Below are 13,723 nucleotides of genomic sequence, written 5' to 3'. Positions count from 1 at the left end.
CCACTTTTGAAACCAATTTGAAATTGAATGGTGTGCAGAAACTGATGAGATAGTGAAAGGGAGGAGGATCTGCTAGGTGAAAAGAAAGATCAAGCAATCACATAAAGCTTTGTTCACTAAGAAATGTGAGATAAAAATTTACGGAAAAGGCCATCACACATCTTGATCAAAATATGGCCTAGAGAGCATTCTCCACATAAAAAGAAACTAAAATAGCATAGTCATCTTGCTAATGTTGTCATAATAATACTCAAATTATCAAGGTCAATTTATTAAATTATGTAACTGCTGGGAAACGTTCAATAAATCCCTAAACTAGAGGAATGAGTAAACATAGCAACAGAAAAAAAGGGGGGAGGTCATACAGAATTTGTTTTTAATGAGAAAGAAGCGAGTCCTTGATTTCTGAGTTAAAGATTAAGGAGAGAGATTGTTAGTCTCTGAGGTGCCATTCAAGATGACCTTAACAATGAAGGAGAAAACAAAGACGACTACATGTAGAAGCTGCCAAATGTGTGTTGTTAATGAGATTCCTGATAACATCTGTATCTGCATGGTATGATCTGAACTCCTGGCAGAACATGCCTGAGAATTAGAGTTCTCAGTGGAAACAGTGGGATTGTACACAAATTGAAGGAAAGAAGAGAGGATACCGCATAGAAATGTGGTGTGTTCAAATATCTGTCAGACAGGAAAATCTGAAAAGCAGGCTGACAATACAGAAGACGATGAATACAGGTAGAGGATCACAAGAGAAAGCAATCTGGTGAGAACTGGGGTAATGAAGAGATTTAGCATGTGAGGGCACTGGTTAGGATATGAGAAAAGGGACTTCATAAAGCCAACAGCCTGTCCTATGACTACATTCACAACTGTTGTGTTTTGTTAGATGGTAGATCCCTAGCTATTTGCATTTGTATCAGTTTATGGATCTGTTCTTTTTGAATTTGTCTAGTCTCCTGTTCCCCTGGTAGTGTTCTTAGTACTGCCAGTGGTAGCAAAATCCAGAAGTTTATGCTTGCTGTCATAAAAGTATTTTGTTTAACTTTGTTTACTTTGTTACTGATCTAGAAAATTAAAACTATGACGTGCTGATTACAATTTGCTGACAGATCTATATGAGGACAACTGCACCTATAGATAGATCATGAGGAATTTGCCTAAAATGAACACTATCCTGGTCTGTATGAAGCTGTCAAGCTACCACACTATCTTGGAGACCTTTTAACATGTTGCAAAATGATCTTGCAAAAATTTCTTTTGCAAAAATTTCAGTTTGTGTTAACTCTCTAGATTAACAGGCACAATAAGAATTTTATGTATTGCTTCTTTCAGAATCAAATATGATAACAATGAAGGACTGCATTATTAAAAGATAATTTGATTGCCTTATTAAAAGATAATTTGAAAATTGTTTTTCAGCAATGATGTATGAATACAAGATATAAGCACGAAGGTTTTAAATATTGCTAATTAATACATGCTAACTACCAAAAATAGCATAGTGATCACTAAATTAAAAGATTTCAATTTAAATGTGCTTTGTACGTTTAGTACGCTCAGTGTATATTGAGAAATAGTTGTCTGCAGCTTCAGCAGCTATATAAAAAATAAAAAAAGAAAAGAGCAGTAAAGCTCTGAAGTAAAGCCAGACAACATGAAACCCTTTTAATGAAAATGAAGACTCCTTAGTGCTAATATTCTTTTCCAGAGAAGGGCTGGCAGAGAAGAGGACGTTTATAACATTAATAGAAAGTCAACAACATTCATTTCTGGTGGAAGACAGGAAGGTGGGAGCCATAGCTGGCAAAAGCTCATTGTCAATGATTAAATCAGTAAACTGTTATTTAAGAATGTTAACTGAATACAGAAGCCTCTAACTAGTATTGTATATATATTTTTTTAATAAAATTTAGTTGCTTAGATTTTTCCTGGATGATACAGATCATATATGTATGATGCAGTAGAGGTTATCCATTTGGAATACCATTAAATAAATAGTTGAGAGAATGGCATTGTGCTTTTCCAAGTGGTGGGAGAGTTTCTGAACATCAACAAAAGTAGATTCTCGGAAAGCCTTGAGACAGTCCAGTACGTGATCAATAATACATCCCATAGAGAAAGATGACACCACTGGAGAGATGCCATGTTATTAAGGTTATTTTCAGCAGTTTCCAAGAACCCTATTTTTCATACTAATCTTTTTTTGTGTGCAATATATTGCATAATTTGTATCAAACACTTTGTAAAAATATGACTCGGCCTATTTTTGAGAATCTCATACAAGGTTTATAGCTCCAATTTTGTAGGCAAAAGGTTTTGTTTTGTCTTTTTTTGATTTTTGAAGGGGAGGGCCTGCATGTCTTTCTCTACAACTCATAAAACATAGACAAAATCAAGGGTTTCAGAAACATCTTATTCTGCCAAAATGTTAGATGTTTTTGTCATAATTTCTCTGTCACCGTAGACCCATCATACAGTTTTCCGTGGATGCTTAAAATGCTTTATTTATGTATAGCTGACTGACTTAAAATATCTCCAAATGAGTTTCTCTGAAGTGCTACATGGAAAGAATGTTAAATGGTACTGAGTAAATTCATCCATTTAACAACTGGCAAATAAGCCAAAAATCTTTAGCTAAAAATAATATATTATTTCATAAATGCTGACTCTGATGAACTATCTAATGGATCTGAAAAGATTTATACGAATGATTACAGTTAGAAGCAAATTAAACATTTTGATGTGCATTTAAGAATGCTTTCAAGTACTTGAAGTTGTTATGGTGCAACTGAGAAAATCAGACCTAAATATTTGTGTGTATAAATTCTAGGGAGAGAAGCCTTTCTGAGTATCTGTACCACTAAGCTGAGGTCCTAGAAAAACAGCTCACAGTCTCTGGAGTGTCATGGGGATTGAGCAAGGTATGTGAAGACTGGGGGAAAGCAAATTTAACCACAGTGTCCAGGAGGGACAAAAAGTAGGATCTGGGGAGCTACAGGCTGTCTAGCCTCACTTCCATGCCTGTGAAGATGATGGAGCAAATCCTTTTGGTAACCATTACCAAGCATGTGAAGGACAAGTAGGTGACTGGGAGTAGTCAGCATAGATTTATGAAGGGCATATGAGGCTGGACCAACTTTACAGCTTTTAAAAGGAGATGATTGGCTCAGAGGACAAGGGATGTCCTTGTCAAGGACAAGGACACACAGTGGATGTTGTTTATCTCGTTGTTGGCAAAGTTTTCAAGACTGTTTCCAGGTCATCCTCAGAGACAAAATGATGGACTAAATAAGGGCATGGTGAACTGTTAGCCTCAGAGGGTTGTGATTAGCATCAGGAAGTCCAGCCCAGCTGGGAGGGCGGTGCTGTGCCCTAGGAGTTGATCTTGGGGCTAGTACAGTTTAATCTTTTCATCGGTGGTATGGATGATGGGGCAGAGTGTACCCTCTGCAATTTTACAGATACTACAAATTTGGGAGGAGTGGCTGATAACACCAGAGGGTGGTGCTGCCATCCAGAGGAACCTTGACAACCTGGAGAACCTCACAGGAACCTCATGAAGTTCAAAAAAATCCTGCATCTGGAAAACAATAGCCCCATGCACCAGTGCAGTCTGGGCTGACTAGATGGCAAGCAGCTTTGCAGAAAAGGTACTGGGGGTGCTGGTGGACTCTAAGTGAACATGAGGCAGCAGTATGTCCTTGCAGCGAATGCCAACAGTCTCCTGGACTGTGTTAGGAAGAGCAGTTCCAGCAGGTCAAGGGGGGTGATTACCTCCATTCTAGTTGGTGCAGGGCGAGACACATCTTTAGTGCTTGGTCCAGTGCTGGGCTCCCCAGGATAAGAGAGAGATGGACCTACTGCAGCAAGTATAGCCAAGGACCACAGATTTGATTAAGAGCTTGAAGCATGTGTCATATGAGGACAGGCTGAGAGCTAGGACTGTTCAGACTTGAGAAAGAGAAGGCTCACGTGGATCTCATCCAGGTGTATGAATACCTGAAGGAAAGAAATAGAGAAGTAAACAAGATGGAACAAGACTCCTCTCAGTGGTGTCCAGGGACAGGACAAGAGGCAACAGGCATAAATTGAAATACAGACAATCCCAATTAAATGCAAGAAAAATATTTTTATTGTGACGGTGGGCAAGCACTGCAACAGGTTTCTGAGAAGAAGGTGTGCAAATTTCTGTCCTTGGATATACTCAAAACCCAACTGGACATGGCCACTAGCTACCTGCTGTAGCTGAGCCTGCTCTGACCAGCGCGTTGGACTTGATGATTTCCAACAGTGCCTTCCCACCTCCACCATTCTGTGATGCTATGGATAAATCGAAATAATAATCTAATGAAACTTTTGAATAAAGGATCCTAAAGGTAGCAGGAGGACAGACAGTCATTTTTCTGTGACTTGTCAACTTTTTGTTTTTTTTTTAACTCAGAAAAAGTATTCTGTCACTGCTCTCATTGGAATTGATGTGATGCCATTTGAGGTAGTTGGGGCAGCTTGCACTTGCTGGCATTGAACACTTCAGATCCATCTCATTAGCTCTAGGCAGTCACTTGATCAGATTATGGAAAGTCTGGCAGGACTGAGTGACCACAAGCTGGCAGAGGCCTTATCCAGATAGTGCTGGTTAGCTGAGGAAGCCAATCAAAGTAAATGATAACAATTTTCTGACAGTCTCTTTTTCTTTTCCCACCTTTCAGTTTATATAATATGCAAAATTTAGCACTTGAGGAGAATGCAAATAGCTGTATCACTCATTTACCCTCTAAGGGTTCATTCCTACTCAACCTTTCATGCCAGCATGTTCATTTAATTTCGGTTAAAAACATTTGTCCTTTCCTTCGTGCTGCTTCAATATGTTGGAGAAGCCTTCTCTAGATATTTAAAAATCAGCTTCATGGATTAGTTTAAAACAGTTCTAAATTTCCTTCTTTTTAATGTACAAGTTGTTATATTTAACATCATTGTGTTACTGTTTCTTCCTGCTCCCCAAATGTCTGTACCAGCCTTTTGAATATTTTTTTTATTATCTGCTAACCTCCTTTTTTGGAGGTGCCATCTCTTTGACCTCCATGTAAAGCCAAAATTATTCACTGAGAATATTAACATTTGTATTGTCTTAATGATAATAGCTAACTAAAAGTTCATTTAAAAACACATATCACAAGAAATCCAAAATTAGAAGGTTTGATTTGTTCATAGAGCTATCATTTTCAATGTTAGAGAATGGAAAAAAATATCTTTCACTAGCTTGGTAGTATTTTGTCTTTTAGTGGTGTTTCCCAAGTTTTAGTTATTCTGGGATTAGATGTCTTCTTACATCTTCAAGTTAAGGTAGTGTCGAAGTATTATTTTTTTTTCTTTGTGCATGTGTTTTGTTTTTGTTTTTTAGACAAAGTTAAGAAGTTAAGATTATTATTATTATTATTATTTTGGTTGCAGACTTGCCAAGAATCATAAGATTAGATTGTTGCAGTTTGCCTAAGGACTAAGCTCACCCAGAAATTATAAGAAGGAAAGTGATAAAAATTGCTGCCTGACTTGTCATCATTAAATAAACACATCATGCAATAAACACTATTTTAAAATTACAGATGTGGTAATGAGAAAGGGGAAGACTATCAGCTGCAGAAGAAAGTAAAATCCTGTGTGTGTGTGTGTGTTGAAGTAAATTTAACAGATAATGTATATGGTATGCTTCTGTATTCACTGCATTGTCTTATGGGAACTGTAAACAAAGTCATATTTGCAGAACATAAAATTTTATTGGGTTTCAATTACAGATAAATTTGACTTGGACATGCTTATGTTCCTTCTTTTCCCCAAATATTCCTCCCTCTCCCACCCCTCCATAAAAGGCAACTTAGATTCATGTTGAAAAAAAAAATATTTTTGGTTATCATCTAAAGTATTGCCATGACAAAGTATTCTAATCATTTGGGAGAAGAAGGGGACAGAGGGGCAACCAAATGATTTTCTTATGTTGAAAGTAGAGATTTTATGATTGGATTATGTAGTATTTTATTCTGAGAATAGATGCACAGTAATTTGAGTAAGAGTTGTGATACTGCTTTTTTAAGGGATGCTTCTGTATTCTCCAGATAGTCATGATGAATTTTAGGAAGAGTTAGAAACATAGATACATTTATCTGCTTCAGAAGCAATTGAAACTTCTAAAAATAATTTCTGCTTTTTCATATTCTTTGCCTTAACAATACAAGAAACATATATGCGAAACCTGTATTATTATTGATAATTTCCAAATAAATTTCACTTAAAAAAAATAAAAATAAAGTGTATAGAATATAAGTGAACTGTGGTTTTCATACTGTTATTAATTTATGTATGGATCTCTCGTAAGGGAAGAAAATGATAAATAAAATATAGAGAACAGATTGTTATGTGTATATATACAACTGCTATATTATTCTTTCTAGCTTTAGATTAGTTGCTTTGAACAAGTGATTCTTTTTTATGGTAATGTTCAGTATGTCTTGACTTCCAAATGCCTTTTTCTTCCCACTATTCGTCAGCATTGCTATATTATTGCTAATGGCTTTGTTAGAATCACTCTAAGCAGTCCTGATCTGAAGAGTTGCATAGTCTGCACTGTTTGTTGGACTGATAAATGGCTTTTGGACTGTGAAATGGTTATGAGAATACTTCCTTATGTGTCTTTGTGAACTACCAACTTCTGTTATCCTTCTAAAAATAACTCATTGGCTATCTGACTGCTTGTTAGGATGTAAAAGAAAGCTTAGGTTTGGGTGTATAGATGAGGTCCCTACATCCACAATTTCCTGGTTTTAATTATATTAGTCTGCTTATACATTTTTTAAGATCCTGTGAGCATCTGCATGTCCAGCTGGGATGAGTTAGTAGCCAAACATCTTCCCTAACAATTGTAGCTTTACATCAAAATTACATTGGGCTTAGAGAGGCCAGTCAACCCACTGGTATACATGGGAGCTGCTGGTTGTTAGATGGTCTGGAAAAAAAAAAAAAAAAAGAGCCAAAATATGCTAAATATGCATTTGTATCCCCCAAAATGCATAGATACATAACACTTACTGATTTATTTATTTATTTTTAATTCAGAGAGGGACATAGTACTTGAAAAAGGTACTTGACATTGGCAGGTGTTAATTGAATAAATCAAGTTGTGGCCAGTTTTTTTGGCTTGTAAAAGTTAACTTTTTTAGTTACTTGATTTCGGCATTGAGTCAGAGGACTTCTTTCTCATGTGGGCATATCTTCATTATCTTCAGCTGGAAGAAAACTCCTGACTGTTCAGCTAGCTTAGGTTCCTGATACCATTTTACCTACGTATAGATAACATTCTTGGCATCTTCACTATCAAGCTGGGGGAGCCAAACTAATCTCTGAGAAGCACAACCTTCTTTTCTTTTACTCTTTTGAAGATGCTTAACCCTTTCCTTGGCCATCATGACACAGCCAACATAAAAGTGGAATAGAAATATCACACATTATATGCAATTTTTCCATTGTAGATTTTAATAACAAATTCAGTCATGAAATTCAAATGAAAAGTATATACCTTTAAAAAGTAATATACTGTTCCCCTTTTTAATTATGTTGAGCATATTGTGTATCCTATTTTCCAGCCAAGTGTCAGTGGTGAAAGAGTTAAGTTTGTGTCAGTGTTTAAAAAAAAAAAAAGTAAGTGAATCATGTATTCATCTGACCGGAGATGTACAGTTCTGGAGATGTTTGAGACTCTTAGACCACTGCCATAAAGTACTGAAAGATTTAATTTTAAGATATAATATAGCTATTAAGCCTTTTCAGTACTGGAATATTCAGTCACTCCCAGAAGAAGAGTGATGCCTGCCTAAATGATGACCTGTAATCATAAACAGGTTAATTGAATCTGACCTGATTTCAGATGTGTGCCCTTATTGCTTTAAGGATAATAATTTTTCATGATTTTTATATTTTCAAAAACATTATCTCAATTATCCAAGTATTTAATTATCTCTGTTAGTGTTTTAGGAAAAAAAAAAGGTGGTGGGGGGATTGTTAATCACAGTGTATAAGTGTATATTCTGAGTTTTGATCTTCTCTCAAGTTCTTTTTGTATCAGCAGAAGAGCCTGTGCCTCTGATGTGAGTCAGGTAGTAAGGCCACTCAGCAGTCCTGCCTACAATTCATGTGAAACACGTATTGCCAGACAAAGCATCTGACTACTTGGAGGGTGGTTCTGTAGTCCTGAGAATCCAGAGTGAATTAAAGTCTAGACTCCGACATTTTTTCATGCTGTTGGGAAGGGATAAATAACAAATCAGATGTGCCCAAGATAGAACAGAGGTAACACTGAAGCAAGGATGCTTTTCCTAGTCTGTGCATTGGGAAGAAAGCTGTAATAGCAGCAGCAGCAATAACAACAGCAGCAGCGGCAGCAGCAGCAGCAAGAGACCTTCGGAAAGCTGTGTGTTGCAGTAGTCTGAGATATAAAGATCCTGTTACGTCTCTGTCTTTCCTAAGTTCAGAATGGTTGATACAAACCTTACGCCACATGTAGTAAAAGATGTATATGAACTCGGAATTTGCTTTGTAATAACTGGATGCTGAGGAAATAAAGACGTGCCTCTGCTTTTGTTGTTGGGGTTTTTTTCTGCCTCCTTTTTTTTTTTTTTAATCATCTGAAAAAGAAGAGCTTGATTTACTCAGAGAAAGTAAGTTTCATCCGTCTTCAAGATAATTTAAAAGGATATCTTGGGAGATGGAGGGTGACTGCTTTTCTACCTGTTTCCTTGCACCTGGGGCTGAAAAGTGAGGAGAGATGGACAGTGTCTCAGAGGAGACAGGAGTGACCGAAGCTTGGTAAAACCATACACTGATTGTTGCCTGCTGTCCTCTTCATGCAGTGCTGTGGGCTGGTGCACCGACGGCGAGTACGGGTTTCCTATGTAAGTTTTTATTTGTATTAGAATGATGCTAACCTGTATGTTCAACTCCTAATATATTAGATGGTGTGGTATGTCTCAGTCAGGTATTTTAATGTATATCTGAGTGACCAATTGGTGCACTCAGCATCTGTGAAATAAGTTTTTACAGCACAGAGACACAAGGATTATTTTCACAGGTATGAGTGTCATCTATTTTTTCAGAACTTGTTCATACAAAGAATTAATTTTATTTCAAAATAACCTAGAAGGGTCAGACTTGTAGTCTGTTAACACTTTGACTTTTTTTGTTGTTTGTTTAATTGTGTATTTTTTCTTTGTAATAGCCTGTGTAAGTGGAGTCATTAGAATAGGTCATCTGTGTTTACCCGTATATGATAACTGAAAATCAATGTAAGTTATAAAGAATGATAGACTGGCACAAAAAAAAAAATGTACAAAAGACCATGAGTAACATAAAAATCCTCTTGTGAGGCAGTTCTTTTGAAAAAGAGCAGTAGCACAGTGGCAGAGGTACGGCCTGATGCTTTGCATGGTTTGTTTGCTTTCCAGAACAGGGTATTTCAATACTCTGGTGTGATAAGACTGCTCTGTATTGCAAAATGGCTGTCTCTAATAAATTCCACAAGGAAGGCTAGCGCCAAAGCTTAAGTATTAGTAATGAAAAAGATTGGCTGTTAGCTGAAATATGTCTGAACTATACTCAGCTGACGTGATAATCTCCTAAGTAATTCATTTATGTTTTAACATTCCTTTTCTATTCTGCTATTCAGTTGTCAGATGGATGTGATAAGAAACAGGAGGTTCAAACGATGTGGCTAAGCTGCAAATTGAAATTGCTGAGCATTTGCAACAAGCAGCTTGTAGCATGTTGCACAAGAGCAGTATATCAGGAGAAATAGTTCTGTTGTCAGGAGAAATACCCAGTGTGTTTCTCTGTGATATAGAAAGCTCTTATACAAAATGTTTAAAATGACCACAGAACAAGCAAGGTCATAAATAGGTGTGATCTAAATCAAGATTTGCATAGGGGATTGATGGGGAGAGTAAAATTACTGGAAACACTTCTCTCCTGTGGATCATATTTCAGAGATGTAAACAATTGGAAAGGTGAATGTGGCCATAGTAGTTTTGCAGGGCTAATTTGACTTTGGATATATTTTGTTCTTCCTGATGCAACAGTTGATACTGTTCTGCAGAAAACAGGCAGAAGAATGGAGATTAAAATGAGATCTTTGACCAAGAGTAGAACATAAACAGCACAATATTTCACATGTAATATGCACCATCCAATGTGTAGTTCATTTTAACAATCAATTCAATATAAAATAAAAAGGTTGGATGTTTGTTATACAGCTATGTATTTGATATATAGCTAGTCCCACTGTTAAGCAGAAATTGAAATGTGAATAAGTTGAAAGCATTTATTTGTTAGTTCTCATGGCAGTGGAGGTTGGGCCATGTGAAAATAATGACATCTTGAGATGCATCACCCATCCTTTCATTTCTGCTTATTACTTTTATTTAGCAGTAGCACCAACCATTATGAATAACATTATCTGGACAGAATAAAATATTTGCCTGTTTGCAAAGTGTGTTTCACAATCTGAAAGCGTCAGAATGCTCATTTGTAAACCAGAATGACATCTACTCATGTTTTGTCTCAGACTAAGCACATTAAACTCCATGAACTCAAAACATCACTTTTTGAATGTTTGTGGGTAATGGGGAGAAACATGCTTGGTGATTCTTATAAAATACTTAGGTTTCTACCTTACTTGTAATACTTGTTGTATAACACTTATTGTGCATATGCTGCTAGGCCTTGGGGGTGTTCTGAGTATCTTTAGCACCATTTATTGCTAACTGTATACAGAAATGATACTTTGTCTTGGTTAGGATAAGTGAAATAGAGTTTGCCCTTGATCTTTTTGGTCTTTACGTGAAAGATGACCGCGTTCTCAAATGGCTTAATTACAATGAAGATTATCTCTGTTTTTTGAATCCTTGATTATCCAAACCCGTTATTATTGAATTTTTTGGTGGTCCCCATGGCATTGGGCTAATTGAGGTTATATTGTAAGATTCTTTGGGGATGAAAGCACTGAAATTAAAGTGAGCTAAGATATGACCCTTTTTATTAACGTCTGACTCACTGGGGAAAAACACCAGACTTTTATTCTGGGTTATTAGTTTACAGTTCTTAAGTTGGCTATGGTTGGAGTGGTGAATGATCCAGCTTAGAAGATTTTGGTTTATTTTAGAGGGTGGTTAGGATATTGTACTTTAGGCATTCAGAAATGTATGATCAAGTCTTACAATTGTTTTATGACTAATCCAGCTCTTGCTGGTCCAGACCCTATAAAGTTGTGCAGATTTTGGCTATAATCAATCCCTTTGATTGGCTTTTGGGTCAGAAATAGACAGATCACTGCAATTAGTTATGTGGTTTCACGTTGTATCTTTGGAGGAGCAGCATTATGGTAGGAGGAGATGGTAGTATTCTTACATGGCTCCTTTCTGTGGTCTCCATGTTAGACTAATGCACAAAGAGATTAGTCCTGCACCTGTGTGCAGAGATAAAATTGAAGGCCTGAGTGGAATATATCCATCCTCAACTTTTGTTCATGTTTTGGTGTTGTTGAGTGATGTGCAGACAACACATTAACACGATTAAATCAGTTTTAGGTGTCTCGGGGTGTCCCCGGCTCTTTCTTCAGCTTAGCTCTGTGTACAACCTGCATCCAGATGTTTACAGTCTTTCTGTTCCTGTTCTGACAATTTCTCATTGTGGGTCAATAATCAGGGCATGGGGGAAGCTGTGTTCCATTTAATACTCTGTGGCATAATCTGCAGCTCCTAAAGGCAGGGTGTATCATGTGGATGTTATAGCTGTGTGTAAACACTCAATTCCAGAAATAAAAACTCTTATACTGAACATTTTCATGGTGAAATGTGGAGATAATTCTGAATAACATTTTAACATTATTCTTTTAGTTATGTCTTTGAGGTGGGACAATGACATTTATGTTGGATACCAGGAGGAATTTCTTTACTGAAAGAGTTTTGCAGCTGTAGTTGAAAGAGTTGTGCAGTTGTGCATTTGGAATAGGCTGCTCAGGGAAGTGGTTGAGTCACCAGCCTTGGAGGTCTCCAAGAAATGTGTAAATTTGGAACTAAGTAGCATGGTTTAGCAGTGAACTTCAGTACTAGGTTAAAAGTTGGACTAGATGATCTTAGAGGTCTCTTCCTGTCTGAATGATTCTATGAATCTAAATGGGATCCATTTTAGGTAGTATGGAGGAGCAGTTGCATGGAACTTTTCCAGCAGACAATCTCATCTCCTTCAGGATCGTGGAGTCTAAAACATTAGTACTAATTATATGTTGCCCAAAAATATTTTCACAACTCTCACTGCCAGCATGTTGCTGAGCATCTAACTGCACTGAAGCCTAAAGACTGACTAGTATATTTTAGCTTTCAAACTTTAGTCCAGTCTGTCCATCTGTTGCTCCAGCCTTCAGGAGAAGTTGCAATCTGGTGGAAGTCACTTAAAAATCCTGAGCTGTTTTCAGCACTCAGCTGTTCTCCTTGAGTATGTCTAGAAAGGCACCATGAAGGCTGTTCAAATGCAGAATCCAAGATGTTTCCTGCACATTTCTGGACAGATCTACTAGTTGTCAAACAATTTGCTTTGCCTTTCTGTACATACTCTCTCCTTTTTCTGCTGTGAGAGTGGTCTTATTTGCAGTGGTGCAACGTACCTGTCCAAAAGGAAAAGAAAAATGCTTATAAGGCAACAAAGAAATAATTAAGTATAAACTGGCACGTGAAAATCCCTGGCACGTGAAAACACTGATAGGTATAGGAGAAGGGTCTGCATACTTTCTTGAAAGGCTCTTCAAAATGGTGAACTTGGAAGTGATGCAATACATAGGTGGAAGTCACCTACTGGATCATATAAGACTGGCAAATCCAAATGCACAGAGCACATTACTATGCTACAAAGCATACCTGCACTGCCTGGGTTCTCAGAGGGCATTTGATGCCACTCTTAGAACTGTACAACAAACAGTAGGGGAGTGTAGCCAGGGATGACCAACATTTTATTCTGGATAGACAAGCCACAGGCTGGACTCCAGTTGTATTTTTAATAACAGCTTAAAATCCTCAGTTTTCTAAACTTCCCAATGTTGTATTTAATACTTAGTCAGTAGTAGTTTGAAAAGTAGTAGTTTAAAAACTCATCTTGTTCACTTTTTGATTTTTATTTATTTTTATTTATTTTTTTAGAATTATCAAATGGGATTTTTGCTTAGCTGAAAGGACCATTCAGAATAAGTTTGAGTCAATGTTTTAAAGATTTTTTTTTTATAGAACTAATTTGATGAAGGATGGAGATGATGTCTGGAAGGCAAATACTCATTACTATGAGTAAAATCCTTTCCAAAGAACTATTACATTTTGATATTAAACCAACCAACCAAAACTAAACAACCTTAAAAAAATGCATTCCAAAACAATATAAACTTTATTGAAAGATTGGAAGTGAAATTTATGATATGGCTTGCACTGTGTGTTTTAGTTTAATGTAATTAAGGAGCTTAGTACAGTTGTGTTTTAAGATGCTTCTTTTCTAATGGTGGGGACTATAATTGGAGAGCGTTCTGCCTGCAGCAGCAGGCAGGATCCAGACAGCAGGCTTTTTGTGCCTGTGTCTGGAGGATATCTTAAACCTCCTGAGGGAATGTTCTCTTTTGGTTTTGTTAGGTTTAGACTAGTGT

The 13,723-nt window shown here is 36.9% G+C and overlaps 1 protein-coding gene across 7 annotated transcripts in view; it reads left to right on the top strand.

Annotated features, from left to right (window-relative positions):
- Window positions 1-13,723, top strand: part of CACNB2 (calcium voltage-gated channel auxiliary subunit beta 2) — a 243,719-nt gene that overhangs the window by 60,941 nt on the left and 169,055 nt on the right. The window contains exon 1 of one of the 7 annotated variants that reach the window (XM_013172085.3): window positions 6,443-8,942. The exons of the other annotated variants lie outside the window; for them this stretch is intronic. Within the exon in view, the coding sequence (XP_013027539.1) occupies window positions 8,895-8,942 (48 nt within the window). The 5' untranslated portion in view covers window positions 6,443-8,894. Of the gene's footprint in view, window positions 1-6,442; window positions 8,943-13,723 lie in introns of those variants that run through there. 7 annotated transcript variants of the gene reach the window in all.

Source organism: Anser cygnoides, chromosome 2 (assembly GCF_040182565.1).
Source record: "Anser cygnoides isolate HZ-2024a breed goose chromosome 2, Taihu_goose_T2T_genome, whole genome shotgun sequence".
Classification (NCBI taxonomy): domain Eukaryota; kingdom Metazoa; phylum Chordata; class Aves; order Anseriformes; family Anatidae; genus Anser; species Anser cygnoides.
Note: the sequence above shows the minus strand (reverse complement) of the source record. Positions and strands in the feature narration are given on the sequence as shown.